The 20814-nt window shown below is 37.4% G+C and overlaps 2 protein-coding genes and 1 long non-coding RNA gene across 5 annotated transcripts; all 3 read left to right on the top strand.

Annotated features, from left to right (window-relative positions):
* The first annotated feature begins 295 nt into the window (after positions 1-295).
* On the top strand, positions 296-9864 carry rbm12 (RNA binding motif protein 12). Its single transcript, XM_058791086.1, has 3 exons — positions 296-419; positions 2624-2707; positions 4733-9864. The coding sequence occupies exon 3, from the start codon at positions 4755-4757 to the stop codon at positions 7365-7367; it is 2613 nt and encodes an 870-aa protein (XP_058647069.1). The 5' UTR covers positions 296-419; positions 2624-2707; positions 4733-4754; the 3' UTR covers positions 7368-9864.
* On the top strand, positions 308-18655 carry cpne1 (copine I). Of its 3 annotated transcripts, none has more exons than XM_058791088.1 (16): positions 308-419; positions 10823-10954; positions 11192-11371; positions 12265-12339; positions 12728-12799; positions 12926-13009; positions 13132-13221; positions 14178-14276; positions 14430-14516; positions 14642-14701; positions 14871-15004; positions 15492-15546; positions 15637-15688; positions 15804-15937; positions 16069-16305; positions 16425-18655. In XM_058791088.1, exons 2-16 carry the CDS (start codon positions 10823-10825, stop codon positions 16536-16538), a joined length of 1605 nt encoding a protein of 534 aa, XP_058647071.1. In that variant the 5' UTR covers positions 308-419; the 3' UTR covers positions 16539-18655. The 3 variants fall into 3 exon arrangements, with proteins under 3 accessions (XP_058647071.1, XP_058647070.1, XP_058647072.1); XM_058791087.1 differs by lacking the exon at positions 308-419 and adding an exon at positions 9987-10353; XM_058791089.1 differs by lacking the exons at positions 308-419; positions 14178-14276 and adding exons at positions 9987-10353; positions 13991-14086.
* Positions 18656-18974: 319 nt separating this feature from the next.
* Positions 18975-20753, top strand: LOC131549316 (uncharacterized). Its single transcript, XR_009273383.1, has 3 exons — positions 18975-19234; positions 19434-19489; positions 20671-20753. It is a non-coding gene; the product is annotated as an uncharacterized LOC131549316 (long non-coding RNA).
* The last annotated feature ends 61 nt before the right edge of the window (positions 20754-20814 follow it).

Here is a 20814-nt window from a genome sequence, read left to right as displayed (position 1 = left end):
TTAAATTTAATTACATTTTTAATTAAATGTAATAATAATAAAAAGCTTTATTAATGCCAAAACCATCCTATACATGTACTTGACATTAATAAAATCTATCTATCTATCTATCTATCTATCTATCTATCTATCTATCTATCTATCTATCTATCTATCTATCTATCTATCTATCTATCTATCTATCTATCTATCTATCTATCTATCTATCTATCAGAAGAGCTCTGCTCTTTTGATGTCTAGACTCATAGACCCGCCCACTACACCGTGCGCCTCCAACTGATTGGCTTACAGGAGCGCATGAGCCGTCGCTCTTTTTCCAGTGTCGACGCTGAGCAGAGAGCACGACCAGACTTTGAAGAACACAGCTGAAGCGTCTCGTCTTTATTTTAAAAAAAGATCAGTTAAGACAAATAATTTCGGTAAGAATATGCAAAGTACATCAATTCACACATTGTATTTCATGTAGCCATACACAACACTGTCGACATTTGCAAAAGTGCAATGGTTTTTCTCAGTTTAATGGAGGGCAGGGTGATTGTGAACTGTAAGCAAACGAATTTGTAATGCGCAACTAGCCAGTCATTTCTTCCTTTCCGTGCAATGGTTATGTTGTTTCCTTATTTCTAAGAAATGCTGTGCTGAAATAAAAGATTGAGGGAGTAGCAGCGAGCTTTGTTTCTGCTTTAGACGGCATCAGCCCGTTTGCGCTGGTAAATACAGACGGCGCCATTTTGTTTAATCTCGCTGGTTTTGAGGATTGAATGGCTGATGACGCCATGCCATGGGTGTTATTGTTAAACTCTTATTTAACTAGATGATTTTTATTCAAGAAATCAAAGTGCTGTGGTTCAGAGCCTTTCTCGAACGGCTGGTCATGCCTGTTTGATTCTATTATGATTCGCTCTTGTATTTCAGTGGTTGGTTGGTTGTTTTTTCCTGCAAAAGCAAGCTGCAAACGTGAATAAGTTCTATTTGACGCATAATTTGCAATGTGCCACGGATGAAGCTCATTTCATATTCGATGTTGTATGAAGTTTGTAGCCACTTTGTCCTATTTCAGCATAAATCTGAATTATGGTGACATTGGAGCGTTTGATTTACGTTGAAATCTTGTGAAAAGCGTTGCTGCAATAGAAATCTCCAAGTGAAGGTTTTTACACAATGTTTTCAAAGTGCAATTAACATACTTAAACATTGATGTCTTATTTTAATTATTTGGTTGATGGTACTATCTGTTTTTATATGCATTCAGGTTTATGTTCACATGGTTAGTGGCCTCTGATTATGTGACCTGGTTTCCACCTCTGGGTTGTTAAGACTCTTAACGTTATTTAACTGGCAGAATGTAGGAGACTGTCACATTTTGGTCTAAAAACACTCTCACGTTAGAACTAACCTAGTTTTTGTGGTTTCTGGTGGTAGGTGATCAAATAGGCCTACTTCTCTCCTATTTAAACTGTTCACCCAGAAATGAAAATTTGTATGTTCTCACCCAAACGTAAAATTTTCAGTCATCTTCGAAACACAAATGAAATATATATAATTAAATCTGTCTATCCTTTGAAAGTTCACGCAACCGAAGCTTAAGCACATCAAAACGTACATAAAGAGTAAATAGTAGCCAAATCCATGGAAATGAAGAGGTTTAATCCACTACATCTTGTTTTAAATGATGACGAGCACGAGCTTCTGTTTACCTTGTTTATTGAGCTCCATGTATGAGAGCTGATGATTGTTTGTATGTGAATAAAAGCTTGAATTAAGTCTTTTTATCGTATAAAGTCATCTTGTCTCTTTAGAAGGTTTGGATTAACCCACTCAGTTCATATAGGTTATCTCTTAGGTGATCTCTTTTTGTACTTATTGATGCGTTACTTTTGGTTGCGTGGACTTTAAATGGATGCACAAAAATTAAAGAATATGAAAAATATCTTTTGGTTTCCAAAGATGAACTGGAGTCTTGAAGTTGAGTAAAATACTTTCCATTTATGGAGGGGGTAATTGTGTCATGGATTAGCCTAAGTGGAGTGTGAAACTAGAAAAAAAGGTTTCGAAAAATTTACTATGGTTGTATTGTTGATTTTAGTGTCACACTGGCTTTTTTCTTATTTTCTGTATGTTTACAGTTTACCAATTTGAAGGTCAGAAATACGAGTCAGGTTAAGATAAGCTAGATGCTGTTAGATATGCTGTCTAATTACATTTCTTTCCCATTGCTCACAACTTAACATTATCAGATGTTCTCTTCACTCTATGGAAGGTCACAATCTGTTTTTGTAGTTTAATATGCTTTGACATGTTTTTTTTGTTTTTTATATGGAAATGTTCCTGTATTTTTGATGTGTTGCTATTAAGTATGAATGTTTGCTGGGATACTTGAAATACATGACATGCATGCGTTTTAAGACCAATTATTATGTGTATGGCTTTTGTGAAGCAGCTGGCCAACATCTCATGTGCACATGTGGTGATTTTAAATTTTTAGTTTTGCTGTACAAGAATATGTTATACTAAATGGGCTGGAAATGGCTGGCACTGAATGGTTTTCTTGGAGACACTCATGGGTATGCTTGTTCTAATGCTGTTTACATATATTTCCCTCCATTTATTCTTTTTATTACAGTCAAGAATTGATTTTAAATGATTGCCGTCAGGATTGGCTTGGGTATCCTGTGCATCTTGTAACGAAGCAGCACTTTTAATACAGGTAAGCATCTGAGGGATCTTAGTCAACAAAAATTAGAGATGTGGTCAAATACTTTTATCTTTTATTGTTATCTAAAAAAGAAAAATGCATTCACTTACAATCTTGAAATGTGGCTTAATGATTTTTGTTGTCTTAAAATATGTTATTGCAATGTGCAATACACATTCTGTACAAATGGTTGACTATATCTACAATGCAGTTCTCTTTCTCTCTTTTTATACAATCAATGCTATTAAAGTTTTGGGGACAATAAGAAAATTGCTGCAAAAATTTATTTTAGGTTGTTGCTGGTTACCGTAAAATGTTATAAAACATTTAAGCCTATTTAGGGTTCCCATAGTTGCTGGAAACCTGGAATATAAGGAGAATTTTGAAATTGGAATTTCTAAGGCTGGAAAAGTTGAGGAAATTAAAATCTTTAAGTCATGCAATGTAAGTTTTTCTGGTTCTGCTCAGCTCCATATAATTTGTCAACTAAGCTATAAATTGCTTTTGGTGAGTGCAATCTTTCTGTTTTAGCTATAAATTGCTTTTGGTGAGTGCAATCTCTAGTTTTATTCTAGTTTTTTTAAAAGGATTTAAAAAATGTGTATCCATTAATCACAGGTGACTATAAAAGCCATGAAAATTCATGGGTCAAAAGGTTTGGGAACCCTGTGGTCAGTAAATCATTAAGCCAGAAACACTGTAGAATAGGCTACACCAGTGGTCTTCAATCTTGGTCCTGGGGACCCACAGCACTGCTTATATAGAACGTATATTTTATTTAAAACACCCGAGTCTGATTAGCAGCTCATTAGGAGAGATCTTCATGAACTGAACTGAATGGCTGTTTCTCAATATGCATTCTTCAGCGATCTTGTGTTCTCGTTCTACGTCATCATCAACCGTCGAAGTTCAGTTCCAATTCTCAAGAACGCAAGTACAGAGGACGCATGAAAGTTCCCGGACGTGTTCTTGATATCGAGGATATATCGAGTGCAGACTTGAGAGAATTGAGCCGTTAGAAATCCCAGAAGACGCTGTGGGCGGCCGATGTACAGAAGCCTGTAAGCTTTAAACTTACTCTCGCAGATACTTGATTGCTCTTGAAAGTAAACATTTATCGTTTTGCTTAATTTTAATAAAGCGGTAAGACCCGGAGAAAGTCTGCAGTATTTTTATTGGCATATTAATATGAATCTTAACATAGTCATAGTTAAACATATAGGCCTAACGCTGTAAAATAAACCAATATACAATTATATGAAAATAACATCTATAATAGTATGAAATGTTTTAATAAGTTATGACATTTGTTTGTATGTTGTTATATTTATTGTTCGTTGGCTGCTGCTTATGCTTAGACTATGTGGTCAGTTAAGTAAGAATGCAGTACATCTCAATTCTCACAAGGAAGCGTTCTGTGTCGTCGCGTCCTTCCGAGTTCGCTCTTCCAAGGAAGCCTTGCAAGACTGGTCTCCACGAGAGCACAAGTCCATTCTCTGCGTTCTTGGAATTGAGAAACAGCCAATGTGTCAGATGTGCAGTGCTGTGGGTTCCCAGGACCACTTTTGCTCAATACAAAATACCAAATGGTGTTATTGGTCTCTGTCGTCTTGTCAGATTTGAAGATTGTGAGTTGTTAAATTCAGGCAAATGGCATGTTTATGTAGTGTTTCAAGATGAAGTGTTTAAAAATAGTTTTAAATGCACTGAAAATTGCCGTTGTTTGATAAGTTTTGTTCAGCTCAATTCATTAGTCATAATTTGTTTTGGTTTGGTTTGTTGCATGCTATAAAATTAATTTAAGTATGGTAGTGTGCTTTGGCTACAACTACAAAGCCATTAAACAATGTGATGAGCTAAGAGTTTGTGTTTCCTACTGGCTTTGCAGTGTTACAATTCAAGCTCTATTTATTCTGCTATAATGTGTTTATATTTGGTCTTGCTGTTAATTGTCTTCTTGTGGTTTGTTTACTGGTTTTCTGTTATCCTTTTGCCTTTTACCATAGCCTGACAGTCATTGCCTTCTTTCATCTACAGGTGTGTGTTGTTGCACCTCAGCATGGCTGTGGTCATCCGTTTGCAGGGTCTCCCCATTGTGGCTGGGACTATGGACATACGCCATTTCTTCTCTGGATTGACCATCCCGGATGGTGGTGTGCATATTGTAGGGGGTGAACACGGTGAGGCTTTTATCGTGTTCGCCACAGATGAAGATGCAAGGCTTGGGATGATGCGCACAGGGGGGTCGATCAAAGGTTCCAAGGTTTCTTTGTTGCTAAGTAGCAAAACCGAAATGCAAAATATGATCGAGCTTAGCCGTAGGCGCTTTGAAACCGGCAGTGCAGAGGTTGCCACAGGAAATGGCAGTAGGCCGGGTCCACCGGTTAGTACTGGTGGAAGTGGAAGGGGCAACTTGCCAACCACAGCACAAAGTTTTAGTAACACAACTTCAACTACAGCCACCACAGCAGCATCAACACACGAGCCTGTAAGCAACAAGACTGTCCTTACTTTTTCCACCACTACCATGGGCAACATGCCCCCAAACTTTAATAATTTCAGCAGCCCAAGTCTTAGTTTGGGATCCACAATGACCACGGCAATGTCGTCACTGAACTCTGTACCTCCCCCGATGCCTCCCTTGCCCACCATGCCAACTCTACCACCGATGCCCCCCATGCCAGTACCACCACCAGTATCCACATTGCCACCGGTACCAGCTGTTAATCCACTAACATCAGTGCCTCAGGTCCCTCCCATTGCACACATGCCGCACATGCCTGCACTTCCTCCATTCAACCCTGGTGTCCCTCCCCCAGTTGGCCCTGTCGCTGGTGGTTTAGCCTCTGGTCCACTGTCTCTCGGAAATCCCAATCCAATGTTCCTGAATCCCCTAAACCCTCTAAACCCCCTGAACCTCCAACATCACATGAAATCGTCAGTGACAAACCCAGATGAGTTTTACATTCATCTACATGGCCTTCCTTTTTCAGTCACTGAAATTGAAGTTAGAGATTTTTTCCAAGGACTTGGGATTGAGTCTGTTCGTTTGCTCAAAGACAACCTGGGTAGAAACAATGGCAGGGCATTGGTTAAGTTCTTCTCACCCCAAGAATCTTTTGAGGCTCTGAAAAGAAATGCAGGAGTGATAGGCCAAAGATATGTTGAGGTATCTCCAGCTACTGAGCGGCAGTGGAGAGAGACCTCGGGACAGTCTAAAGCAGGTGGTGATGCAGAACACAACCGTCATCGTCGCAGAAGCACCAATTCGCCACCACCCTCTGGCCGTGAGCGAGCCAGGTCCCGCTCTCCCCACAAACTAGAATTCTGTGTCTATTTGAAAGGACTCCCATATGAAGCAGAAAACAAGCAGATCTTTGAGTTTTTCAAAAATCTTGACATTGTTGAAGATAGCATTTACATTGCATATGGACCCAATGGCAGGGCAACCGGTGAGGGATTTGTGGAGTTTAGGAACGAAACAGACTACAAAGCTGCTCTCGGGTGCCATATGCAGTACATGGGTAGTCGGTTTATACAGGTGCATCCAATCACAAAGAAAAACATGTATGAAAAGATAGACACCATTCGCAAACGGATGCAGGGTTCCCAAGGTGATCAGAAGCATAACTCGGGTGAAGGAGGAAAGAGTGCCAAGAATTGTGCTCACATAACCAATATTCCCTATAACGTGTCAAAAAAAGATGTCCGTCTGTTTCTTGATGGCATTCAGTTGTTTGAGGAAAGCCTAAAGGTGTTAGTTGACGCAAATGGTAACGGTCTTGGCCAGGCTATTGTGCAGTTTAAGTCCGATGAGGATGCACTTAAAGCAGAGAGACTACATAGGCAGAAATTGAACGGCAGGGATGCTTTCGTTCATTTAGTAACATTCGAGCAGATGAAGGAAGTTGAGAGAAATCCTCCTCCCCAGGCAAAAAGAGGCCAGAAATCTCAAGGAAATTCCCATGCTCATGCCTATGCACACTCTCAGCCTCAGGCCCAAGTTCCCCAAGCACCTCATGCATTTCCAGGAATGACAGGGGATGAGTTTAGTTTTCTGAGAAATGCTGTAGGGACCCTTGGCAACGGTCCCCCTTTTGTCAACCCATTTATTGCCCCAGGTAACGGATTGGCAGCTCCGCCGCCTTTGCCGCCACTTGGTGCTTCTTTGGGTGATGTCTCGCTTAGCATTCCCCCGCCAATGGTTGGAGGACCTCTGCCCGGTCCTGTTCTAGAGCATCCTGGTTTCAGACCCGATGGCAACAGTGCACCTGCCGGCTTTGTTAGCGCGCTAGAGCCCTTAAGGGGCATCCCACCATTTGATAATGGATCTTCTCGTAAAGCAGTCAACCAAAATCGTGGTGGTAGCCAAGGTCAGCGGCCAGCTTCTGAGAATTTAAGAGGACCATCTAGCGGTGGTCCAGGTAATACGCGGCCCACCATTGTCAAAATTCAAAACATGCCCTTTACTGTGACCGTTGATGAGATTATTGATTTCTTCTACGGCTATCAAGTGTTGACTGGGTCAGTATGCTTGCAATTCAATGAGAAGGGTTTGCCCACTGGGGAAGCTATGGTTGCTTTTGACTCCCATGATGAAGCAATGGCTGCTGTTATGGACCTGAATGATAGGCCCATTGGGGCAAGAAAAGTTAAGATCACTTTGGGGTGAAAGTAACATCTTCGTCTTTGCAAAGTGTCTTATCTTTTGACACGGTTTTCTGGAAAATTTCCTTATCCGGTTGTTTTATGTACAGAAGAAACTGACAAGTATTAGATTTTTTTTTTTCTTTTTTTCTGGACACATTATTTATCCAAGGTTGTAGTTACATGAAGCATGTAATAATTGAGGAGAGACTGTTTATTTTAAATTCCTCTAAACAGCATCGTTTAATACTTCAGGCCAATAATGTTTTAGTTCACATCTGCAGATCTGAAAGACGGGCATGTTTATAGTGGTATGTTCAATAGAGCCTAATATCTGCAATAGAGGTTAGCTGGCAAGTACGTTTCACTCTCAGATTTCCTCATTTTTTTGTATCTCTGCTCAAGTTCTACACATCTGTATGATCCATGCTGCATCTACACATTTCTTTCTGAGGTACAAACCGGGCTGCCGTGCATTTTGTGCTAAATTCATGCCTACATTTCAGTTACAATGTTTGCTCTCTGCTGCAAGCTATTCTCTGTCAATAAAATGCAAATGTTAATGTCTTTTTCAATATCTGTTGCTGTCACATTGGATTGCTCTAAAAAGCCTGATGTCAAACCAATTCTGTAAATGCTAAGCGGGATGTGAAGCAAATGCAGCATTGTAATATGTATATGAAAGCATTTTATTCTCTTTGCTTAGCTTCTGTTCTCTTGTTGCTGTGGTGTTTGATGATAGTTTCCTTTTTTTTTTTTTCCTTTTGGATGTTTCGCTTTTTTTCAGTGTTGCTGAAATGGATCAATTGTTATGCTTAGTTTTCGATGTTCCATCGCTTTTTCTCTTGTAAATACTTTCCAGCTGAACTATTTTGTCAATAAAATGCCATACCAGAAATGATGACACTTAAAGTTATTGTGTTTTCTCCTGTCCTTTTTTTTTCCAGTTCAGATATGAACAATAAAATCTTTTGCTGTGACTTGCTTGTTTCCGATATTAAACTATTTATATTTTAAATATTTTTTCATCAGATGTTTTATTGTAGAGATTGGACTCTAGCTCTAATCTATTGCTTGTTGCTTTACATTGTCTTTATATTGTAGTCTTGACCTTTTCTCACAACGCATTATTTAAAATGTATTTTTTTTTATACCTGAGATGAGAAGGCACTCTTTAAATATGTTTCATGTTTTCTGCTACCACAGATAAGCATCTCTGACACCCATGAAATTTTGACCTGGTTGTGCTACAGATGGCTTTTTAAAAATGCTGTGTCTTCATATGTAAAAAAAGAGGAACACATTTTTGAATTTCGCTGTTTTTGAACTTTGTTCTGATGTTATTCAAGGGAATGAACAATTCTCATGCAAACTGAACTGATGAGAGGCACATGAAGTGTTTCATTGTTTTGGCTGTGGATTATGATGGCAAATGTTATGCTGCATAAATGCTTTTCTAAAGATTGTGCATTTACATGGTTGTGATTTTCTCTCTTCCAACCTTTTTATAAAATTTTTTTAGAATTCTACACATTCTCAATGCATTTCAATCAAAGCAGGTCAAGAGGGATTGCTCTTAAATGCTGTTCTTTGATGCTTTGAATCTGCTTGTGATTGTGTCCTGTTCAGAAGATCAAAAGTTCAGGTTTATTTATGCAAGTTATTTCTCTTTGGGTTGATCTTTTGTACTTTTGTTGTTGTGAAATGCTTTAGAATTAAATTCATGATGAATTGAGTGGATTTCTGCCTGTTTCGCATTCTCGAGCGGTTCTCCAGCTTTGTGGACTGCATATTTTGCTTTGTGCCTTTTTGACACTGAGCCTTGGTTCCTGATTAACATGTTAATGTTCAGGTAAGTGCTAATCACAGACATGAGTACTGCTATAAACTACCAGTGAGCATTGGATTGTCTACCAGATTTATTACTGTTTGTTCTATATTTCAAAGGAAGAATGCATTGTTTGGGGAAAAAACATGGAATTATTTAGCTTTGTTTTGAGAAATAAAATGCTGCTATGCATTGCCACAATTTTGGAAAGATCTTGACTGATATTGCAACAAATAGATGTTTTCAAGAAGCTATATTTTGTGGAGGTAAGCAATTGAAATACTGAGTCTATAAGTTGTGTAAGAGTTACAATGCTTTGCAATGGTGATTGATGTGGTGAGACTGGTGTTAAGGAGTGAAGGTTTTTATAGACATTTGAAGACTTATCTACATTTTATATTTTGGTTGCACTGCAATATCAAGAAGCAACACATGCCTCTAATTTGTCACTGAAAGATTATCCAACAAATAAGGTACAGAGTAATATAGGAATTTGTTTTGTATTGTTTGTTCGCTTTTTGCAAACAATTTGCCTAGTTGAGGAATCTCGGTTACTATGGAGACATAGAGGTCAGTGAAAGCACGCTCTGCCTCTGCTCGATGTTTTTTTTTTTAACCCAGATGCTACGACAGGTTGCGCTTAACCAGTCGAGGCTTACTGTGCTGTGGCACTACAGATGCTGGTAGAATACGTTAACAAATATAAAGCTGCTGATAGATCGCTGCATTGTTGGGTGTATTACGTGAAAATGTTATTAGCTCATGCAGTCAAGCTGTTATTAACGCTGAAATGCTCTTTTTTTTTTTTTTTTTTTACAGGTTCAGTTGGTAGTTGTGGTTATACGCGTGTTTTAATATCATGTAATGAGAGTCGGTTCACGGCGTTGGTTAAAATTAGAACTGCTTGTTGTTGGGTCCTCTGAGGAATGAGTCAGTCCACGTTAGATTCATGCACACAGCTCTGTGCTGCGGGCTGGTGCGGTGATTGACAGGCTTCTGGCCAATCGCAGAGTAGTTCAGCTGGCGTTCTGACCAATAGCGTTGCACGTCTGGAGAGGAACTGAATGGCAACGCCCTGCTCATTTTGTATTACGTGAACGTGTCTGGGTGGAGACGGTAGTAAGTAGGCAGTTTTGGCACAGTGTGTCTTCGAACAGTTTCCACAGTTTGAAAATTATTAAGGGTATGATATTTTTTTATTTTATTTCATGGTCGCATTTTTTTCAGCTCATTGTATTAGCGGGTTGCCTGTTTTAGATTTGCGGTACGCCGTTAAGCAATTCACAAGTGTTTTAGTTTTTTTTTTTTAAATCGCGTTGTAATACATTTTAAGGCGTGACTGTCGGAAAGTCTCAAATACTGACATTTAGGCCATCTGATGCGATATTTACCTAATTTCTTTGTTATTCGTTTTAAAACGCATAACAAGTTAGTTTTGTGAAATGGAGCATGCATGGTTCGACGATTATGTGAACTTTTGTTTTGCTTTACTACGGACAAGTTCCAGCAGAATGCGTCCTTCTGAACAATTCCTTCCCCTTCCTTCATGAAATATTTCACTTCCTCACGTTTGTACGCTTTAGTGGTTCATATAAGATGTTTAGCTTCGAGACAAAAACTTCATACAAGTTTGTATCTGTTGTGGTTTTCAGATGGCCGCTCATTGTGTGTCGAAGGTCGAGCTCTCCATCTCTTGCAATAATCTTCTGGATAAAGATGTTGGATCCAAATCTGATCCACTCTGTGTTCTGCTGCAGAGTGTCGGGGATGACAAATGGTCTGAGGTATGCATTTTAACTCGTAAAAAGCCGTTGTGGCTACATTGCAATCAAATAACATTTCAAAGAGTTGAATGTCACAGCTTGCTAAAGTTGCAAGTTGCTGATTATTGACACCAACACGAGCAGTAATTTCTGTTTTTTTTTTGTTGTTTTTTTAATAGTTTAAATTTATGCAATAATCACAATCTACTTTAGTGGGTGTGTATATCCTTGTTTGTTTAATGTATGTGACCATTGCAGGTGGAACGCACAGAGAGAGTGAAAAATTGCCAGGACCCCGAGTTCTCAACAAAACTTCACATTGACTACCACTTTGAGAAGGTGCAGAAGCTAAAGTTTGGTGTTTATGATATTGACAACAAGTCTGTTGACCTCAAGGATGACGACTTCCTGGGAGGCTTTGAATGTACCCTTGGCCAGGTATGTATTGTGAAGAGTGTTGCATTGAGATGCACATATTCTTATGTGATTTCTGTTCTGTGCTAGTTGCGACTATGCAGTGCTAATGTTAGTGGCACTGGACTTCATTAAGTAAGGGATAATGAACATCCAGCTGATTATCGCAGAGTTAATCCAGACAGCACTAATGTTGTGTAAGACTGATGGGCTTTATTTTGTGATAACCAGTTGGATGTACATTATTCCATTTATTACTACTATGACTACTTGCCACAAAACTAAATAATTAGACACAAAATATTGATTTTAGTTGAAATATTTGAATGCAAACTTCTGTGAAGAAAGCTGTTGCTAGCAAGTGGCAAGTTCAAACTAGATGGTACAGTCATACTACTTATTACATGGCATTTCACCACATGAATAATTATGGCAATAAAAGATATTGATTTTTAGACTAAACCGTTTTAAAATCTTACCAGTTGGGTAGTAATTTTAAAATCCATTACAGTGTACAAAACAAATAGTCAAGAAATGGCAGCAGCCGTATCTGTATGAAACAAGAGAGAGCAAGTCTGCAATACCACCAGAATGACACAATTAAATATTTGTACAGAGAATACTGTTTTGAGTTTCAATATTTTATTAGCCAACCAAACCCAAAGCTTCCACAAAGAAAAGATGTTCCCAGCAAGCGAATAGCGCCAACTGCAGTTACCTGAATGAGCCTGTGTTATTAGTTTTTACCAGTTGTTATCAGGGAATAACTTACCTTCGGGATGTGGTGACTGACCAATCAGAATCGAGTATTCCACAGAGCCATGTAATAACAATGTATAACATATGCATAATGGTGTTTTAGTGTTAACAATACACTTGAATTCACAGCTTTGTTTATGCACCAAACTTTACAACAGATTGTGTCAAGTAGGAAGATTACCAGACCCCTTCAGCTCAAGGCAGCAAAACCAGCTGGGAAAGGCACAATAACAGTATGTTCATAAACACTCTTTTGGATATTTCTAATGGCATGGCATTAGAATAAAATGGAAATTTATCATATGAGAGTTTTAACACCTTCCTTTTGAATGTTTTACAGACCACAATTTAATTGATTTGCATTTGCAGTAGAATTTAAGGGCTTCACAAAAGAATGATTCATTTGCATATGGTACGGTTTTTAGTAAACCACAAAAGCCCTCTGTATGAGCAAAATAACATTTGCATTTGTGAATGTATGCAAAGTTTGTCAATATACAATTTATTGGCTTTTTATATAATTAGCCATTCATTAGCTTTATATATAAATTCATTAGCATTTTAAATAAATATTTAGAAATGTTGTCTTTTTTTAAATTTTTTTTTTTTTTATATGAATAGATCACAGCTGATGAGATGAAAGACAACAGGGCTGTTGTGATGGAAGTAGAGGCCAAAAACCTGGATAAAAAGGTAGACATGATCAGCCTCTGTGATCTTGCATCTTGCTGTAACCATTTATAATTTGTACCATATCAATTATAGTTACTGTTGTGTTCTATGGAAAATGCACGTTATTATATTCACTACTTCTTTCAGGATATGTTTGGGAAGTCTGATCCATTCTTGGAGTTTTTCAAGCAAGAAGAAGATGGGAAGTGGCAGCTAGTTCACAGGACGGAGGTTTTTACCCACTTTCACTCACACAGAGAACCAGTTTTTATTTGTGCATGCAAAACAATTAATCTATTATTGCATTTTTTGCTGATTGTTGTTTTTGACTCTTTTTTTCCTGTTTTTAATAGGTCATCAAGAATAATTTGAATCCATCTTGGAAAAAGTTTACTGTCTCCTTGCATACATTCTGCAGTGGTGACCTGAATAAACCAATCAAGGTATCAAAGGGTTTTTATAGTCAATCAGATGTGCATTTGTCATAGTATCTTAATTTAACAATTTCACTATGCAAGAGAAACCATTGGTTTTATTTTAGAAGACCGAGTCCAGCACATTTATCTTCAGGGTAACAGGAAGAAATTGGTGCTTTTGGCTCTCAGACATAATTGAGAATTTAAAAAAAAACTTACTCCTCTAAACTTATTGAATGTGAACACTTGTCTTTTCACAAAAAAGAACCTTTAATTTCTACCACATATACCGTTCAAAAGTTTGTGGTTAGTAAAAATTGTTTTTGAAAGAAGTCTCTTATGCTCAACAGTTCTGCATTTATTTGATAAATATGTAGCAAAAAATAACAAAACAAATGAAAGATAACTGCTTTGTTTTAATATATTTTAAAATAATGGAAATTGTGATGCATTCTTTTTAGGATTGTTTGTTGAATTGAAAGTTTAAAAATACATTTCTTTCAAACAGTTGTAATTGTACCAAAGTAAAAGTCTTTACTGTTATCAATTTAATGCACCCTTGATTAATACAGGTATTCATTTCTTAAAAAAAAAAAAAACCTTACTACGCTTAACTTTGGATCAGTAGTGTACAAAACTTAGGTGGCAACTTTTGGACAAAGCTATTAGATCAGATAAAAGGACACATAGTATCATAAAAATATAGTTGTGTACCTGTTTTAAGGGACCAAAGACACCATCAGCCAGCACTTTCAGTCATCCTAGTCCTTAGACTAAAGCTTTGTCTAATTGCTAGGTAACTTGTTACGATAAGGATGAAGACACAAGCTCAGACATGATAGGAGAGTTCACCTGCACCGCCGCTAAACTAATGGAGGCTAAAGACAATGCGGTGAGCAGGACGCAAGTCTGTTAATCTTCCCTAAACATCTCTATTTTTCTTTCTTTCTGTCTGTCTGTCTGTCCATGGCTTTTTGTTTTAGGTTCATTGTTTTGATTATGATAGCGATGGCTCTCACGATCTCATTGGTGTGTTGCAAACTAATGTGTCAGATCTGCAGAAAGCAGCTCATGGCTCCCCGGTGAGACTGCACCTTCACTGCTCCAGGCTTTCTTGTTGTCCTTGTTAACAGTAGAATTTTTCCTTTTCCTCACATGAATTTCCATTCTGTTCACTTCCATGATTTTTATGAGTTTTATTGTAGGGCATAAGTGAAACGTTTTCATTTTTGTAGGTTGAGTTTGACTGCATTCATCCAGAGAAGCAAAAGAAGAAAAAGAGTTATAAGAACTCTGGGGTCATCAGGATTAAGTATTGCAAGGTTCGAACAATCTTCATCTGTTACGTATGAAAACATACTAAGCAGTATTATGTGTTCCAAGTTGCCGAACTGTTTAGAATAATTTTACGATAGTGATGATAAATAATGTCCACACTTTCTTTCAGCTTGAGGCACAGTATTCATTTCTGGATTATGTGATGGGAGGTTGCCAAATTAACTTCACGGTAAGATCTGTCATGCCACAACATTTGCATCTGATAGCAGGTGTTTTTTTTTCTCTATTCATTTACATGTCAATGTAATGGGTATAATGCAGAACATTGAATTTAGGATGTAAATTTGTGGCTGTATGGTTTAAACTCTAAAACAAAGGTGAATATTGTTTGGTTTTAGGTGGGCATTGACTTCACTGGCTCTAATGGAGACCCCCGCTCCCCTGACTCTCTGCACTATCTCAACCCTAATGGTGTGAACCAGTATCTGTCAGCCATCTGGTCCGTTGGCCAGGTAGTCCAAGACTACGACACGTAAGAGAGCGATAAAGTTCACCCATTGAGCACTGTACTGAAATAATTGTTGTAGGGAAAGTATAGAAATGTTCAAATTGTTTGAAAATCAGTACATTATTTGGAAGAAATTAGTATTTTTATTTAGCAGGAATGCATTAAATTGATCAAAAGTGACAGTAAAGACATTTTTAAAGTTAAAAATGATTTATTTTTCAAATAAATGTGGTTCTTTTGAACTTTGTATCAGTTCAATAAAAAATAAAAATCAAGCAGCAAAACTGTTTTCAACAGTTGATAAGAATAAACGTGACTTGAGCTAGAGTAATGGATGCTGAAAATCACAGGAATTCATTACATTTAAAAATGTTAAATAATATAATAATTATATTTAACAATACCAATGGTTTTTAAATCCAGTCCAGCCTTGGTGAGCATAGGAAATTTTTGTGTGTGTGTACATAGAAGTCATTTTTTCTGAAAAACATTTTTCTGTCTTCTCCTGTAGTGATAAACTTTTCCCAGCATTTGGATTTGGTGCTCAAGTGCCTCCAAACTTCCAGGTTAGCCATTACAGGTGTCCTGGATACTTATTCATTATTAGTTGTAATAAAAATTTAATTCAACAAAAGTATGTTTTTGCTATTTCTTAGGTATCCCATGAGTTCCCATTGAACTTCAACCCCAATAGCCCATATTGCCAAGGTGAGACTTGCAATGTATGAAAATTTGGATTTGAAATTGAACAATTACACATCTGTTTGACTAGAACATTTTCTAAGATGCTTGTGTCACATGGATGATGTTATATAACATGCAGGAGTGCAAGGCATTGTGGAAGCCTACCGCGTGGTTTTGCCTCAAATTCGTCTCTATGGACCCACCAACTTCTCCCCCATTATTAATCACGTGGCCCGAATTGCAGCCGGAGCTGCCCAGCAACCAAATGCAGCAGTGAGTAACTCTACGTGCCAGAGTGTGCTGCCTCATCTACAGGATGTGGTTTGATGGGTATTCATGTGTCTTTGTTCTGTTGTTTGCCATGGTATTTTCAGTCCATGTGTCTTTTTCTCTCTCTGAATTAGCAATACTTTGTGCTGTTGATCATCACTGATGGAGAGATCACTGATCTCGACCAGACCAGACAATCCATCGTGAACGGCTCCAAACTGCCCATGTCCATCATCATCGTGGGCGTGGGTGAGGCAGACTTTAAGGCCATGGAGTTTCTGGATGGTGACAACGGAGTTCTCAAATCTTTGACCGGAGAACCGGTGGCCAGAGATATTGTGCAGTTTGTGCCCTTCAAGCAGTTTGCCAGTGTATGAGCCTCTTAAAATATGAATTGGTTCAAAGTTCTTAAAATCACCACCAGTGTTTTCTGTAATTACATTACTGTCAATAATTATGCCATCTCTTTTTGCGTCTCATTTCTCCTTAGGCTCCTAAAGAAGCGCTGGCTCAGAGTGTTCTAGCTGAGGTGCCGAATCAGCTGGTGTCATATTTTAAAATGAGAAATATGGCTCCTGTCAACCCTCCTTCACCTGTCAAGTAGACACAGGTTTGCGCTGGAGACTGAATTGTAGGTATCTGAAAGAAATAGGAATTAGTTAGTTATTATGGGTCACCACTAGAGGGAACCACAGCTCTGTTAAAGGAAGCACTGTGGTGGTGTTGAACTCTAAAGACCACTTGCCTTCACTTCTATCTTCCTTTTTTATATATTATGCAAATAATTTTAATTCTCAGTCCTTCGTATTTTTCTTTTACCTTCCAAGATTTTTTTTAATAGATCTATTTCTCTATATTGTTCCATATATTTTTGTATTATTTTTCATGAATGCAGATGCCTTGAGTTTCTTAAGCCAACATTTGAAATCACTTTTAGGCCTTGCTCTGCTTTTTGATGTAGATGTATGCAATATCAATCAGGAATGCTGTTTTATGAAATTTCCTGCACTTTTTGCGATATAGTATTCGTCAGAAAAAAGTGAACGACTCAAACTCATTCAGCCATTATGCTGCAGTTCATAATCATGCTGCCATAATAGAGATGATGAGTAGCTATAACCTTACCAAAGAAATTGCTGCATGTTTTTCACTAGCAAACTAAAGCTGTTAGAAGCTAGTATCTTTGAGAATTATTTTGCCAATGTTATCATTTGTTTTGACCAAGATATATTGAGGATCATTTGAAATAGTGCTGGGCGGTATACCGGTTCATACCGAATACCGGTGTTTATTTTTCTTATGATATGAATTTTTAAAATACCGCAATACCGGTGTTATTTAAATAACGTTCGGAACGCGACACACTGTTTGAGAGGGGTCTCTTTTCACTATTGCATTGTGGCAAGAACACAGCTGTATGTGTTACTAAGCGTGAAAGTTCTGAAGCTGTAGAACTAGTAGAACGTGATGACACAGAAGAACTTATCCACAATATCCACCGCCCGCTGCCATCAGCTCCCGCGTCTCACACACACGAGCGTGACTTTAGCACTATATTTAGCAACTTTCAGACCCTTTTAGCGGCTTTTTTTCCATAGAATATACAAACTGACAAACCTAGCGAATGTTTTGGATAAACCTTAGCTATGGTTCAGTTGGAAGATGTCGCCAGTGCTGCCCTTGGCGCGAGATCTGACTCCCAGCGCAGCGTCGCGTCTCTCTGCGTCTGTTCTGTGCAGTGAGCGGCAGAGAAGCACCGCATTCATTTGGCCGTACCGCGACTGTTTGGAATTATAAATATGAGCATAGTTCGTCTGTTAATATTATGCACTTTTCTTTTAGTTTACTCAGACGCAGGCAGTGCGCTGCATGAGACAAAAAAGTAATATAGCCAAAACCACCGCATAGCCGCTCTTTAGTATAACGTTAGATGCAAATGAGAATGACTCCTGGTTAACGTGTATTAATGGGTCGTGTTTAGTCACTATTTAGTGTGGAATTTTTCTACAATATTCGCTCATCATGACAGTAAAATAGGGCATTCTAAGTCAATCAACTGCAGTTTTTCCTCTCTCAATAAGTAGAAAATGTGGTTAACACCCGATCATGCATGAAAAAAAAAAAAACCGTCATATACCGTGAAACCGGTATAATTTTGAAAAATACCGTGATATAAATTTTTGGTCATACCGCCCAGCACTAATTTGAAATGCATATACTATACAGTATGATTTTGAGTAGAATGGAATTAAAAAATACTGGTTTACTGGTATAAAGACAGGCATTGGGACCATAGAACTCCTTATCCGTTATGCCTTTTTATTTTGAGCATTTTGTACATTTGTGTCAAATAATGTTTTAAAGATCCATTTGGAACGATAGAAGTAGTGCTGTTGATTTCATTTATCTAACACAAATGTTTGCACCTTAATCGCACAGTAAACCTAATTGCACTTCTCCACTAGATACATGTACTCTCTTGCGCTTGCCACATGAAGTCTTACGGGACCGTTATCTTGTTTAAAGAATCTTTTTAATCTAATGATTTATAGGGCATGTAATCATATTATGAATGTTTTTTCTTCCCATCATTTTTTTTGTAATCTTGAAATATGTTTACACGGCAAAATGTTCTTCAGAAGCCATTGTTACACCAATTTTGGTGTCAAAAACAGTCAAAAAATGCTGAATAAAATAAAATTGCCTTATTAACACACACAAGTCACTTGTTTCTGGGTGTTATTGTGTGTGTGTGTGTGTGTGTGTGTGGGTGGTGGGGTTCATGTGTGCAACAAAAAGGCATATAGTTTCTTCAATAAATGTATCCAATTGTCACTTGTTCTCTTATTATTTGGAGTTCATAGAATTTAAATGCAGAAGTGAACACAGCTGTTCACCTGTATACTCATATTACGCCCTTGGTTCAACTGTTAACTATTGAATTATCATAGGTAAATATTACAACTAGTCTTCTGCCTGGGGAGTTTTCCTTTAGATGGAATTCCAGCAGTTTCTCAAGGTGTTGGATCGTACGCTCTGACTTTGAAGGCTACATGAATACTGGATATTTAACAGCGGCCTAATTGAGGATGTATTTGTTTAGCTCTTATTTTAAGTCCGATTTGAGTGTGTTTGTACCTCAAGAACAGTGAGGACCAGCTTCATTCAAAGCTAACAGAGCGGATCAGGATTACAAGACTGAAACACAGCAGCGCTCGGCCATGTCTATCACTGTTCTTTTAAAGAAGATATATAACCTGCCAGGGAAATATGACCGGAAAGTGGAATTGTCTTTTAGAGGTAAGTGCTAGATATGGAGGAATAATCACATTGTCATATTATTCTGTTTAATTGGGGAATAAATTCTATGTACAAAAATGTGTAGTATTTATATAATGTGAGAAATAATAGAGGGACCTGTGATACCTTTGTTTAAACTTGTATATGCAAGACTTCTATTTTACTATATTTAAAAAGAATAAAAATGTTTACTGTCCAGGTTTTACTCACAAAACCAGGATCCTTCAGTGTGAGAATATAGCCATCTTCAATGAGGTAACTGTTTTAGTTGTTCATGGTGAAATTTTATGTAATTGCTACAGGATATTTAAAAAAAGTTATCACTGCCTCATAAAGGTAAGATCATTAGTTGCTACAGTACCATTCAAAATTCCAATGTTTGATCAGAAAAACGGCAAAATTGTTACAATTGAACCTAACTGTTTTCAGTTTATATATTTTTTATATGTGTATATACATATTCAGTTTTCAGTGTCACATGATCCTTCAGAAATCATTTTAACAAGAACTACTTACTATTATTATCAATGTCTTTACTCTCACTGTTTGATAAATTTTTCAAAAAGTATTACTGACCCAAAACTATTGAGCAGTAGTGTGCTGGTTACCACTTTCACAGTTTATTATTTCATAATACATTTGGGAAGACAACCTGTGAAAGAAACAAACGTAGCTGCTCATTCTTGTAGAATGAAGGTGTAATCAGTGTTTTATTGAGTATGTTGGGAGGAGGTCTTCACAAGGTTATCCTTTAACTTAAGCTAACAGATACTGGAATGGTGGAAAGAACAAGAAAGACAAGACGTTCAATCTGAATGAAGATAAATTATGTTCAACACTGGCTTTATGAGGAGGAAGTCCTTGGGATTTTCATTTATGGGAAATGCAGTGACTGTAAAGAAGGGAGAGATCTAACACAAACACCATTTTACAGATTTCGTTTGATTTTTATTTCTTTTGTTTTTTTATGTGTATTTATTTTATTTACACCCACACAAACTACCGGTCAAAAGATTGGAATAATTAAATAATTTGAAAGAAGTCACTAATGCTGATTTGTTTAAACAAAAATACTGTAAAGCATGAATATTCTGAAAAATTTTTTACAATTTAAAGTAACTGTTTTTTATTATATTTAAAAATCGAATATGTTGATTTGGTGTTCAAGAAACATTATCATCAGTGTTGAAAGAAAGCAAGTGCACATTAAATTGATCAAAAGTGACAGAACAAAACATTCATAATGTTATGATTACTGATTCAAATCTATGCTAAAAAGCACTGTTACCACAAAATAAATAAATAGGCCGCATAACATTTTTCAACACTAATAATGTTTCTTGAGCACCAACAAAAAAACATTTAGCCTGTGTCCAATAAATGTTTGTACATTTAGTTTTAATCTTATTAGTGTTGTTGTATATTTATGACTCCAGCACTTCAGATGGCCTCACTATGGGAAGGTTGAGAGGGATGAAATTCTGTCAATCAGCATCTACAACTGCAGTAAGATGTTCAGCAACAGGTCAGAGCATGAATCGGCCCTCATACTGAAAATATTCATCATAAATATAAAATAA

The sequence above is a fragment of the Onychostoma macrolepis genome, chromosome 11, assembly GCF_012432095.1.
Source record: "Onychostoma macrolepis isolate SWU-2019 chromosome 11, ASM1243209v1, whole genome shotgun sequence".
NCBI classification, from domain to species: Eukaryota; Metazoa; Chordata; class Actinopteri; order Cypriniformes; family Cyprinidae; genus Onychostoma; species Onychostoma macrolepis.
Note: the sequence above shows the minus strand (reverse complement) of the source record. Positions and strands in the feature narration are given on the sequence as shown.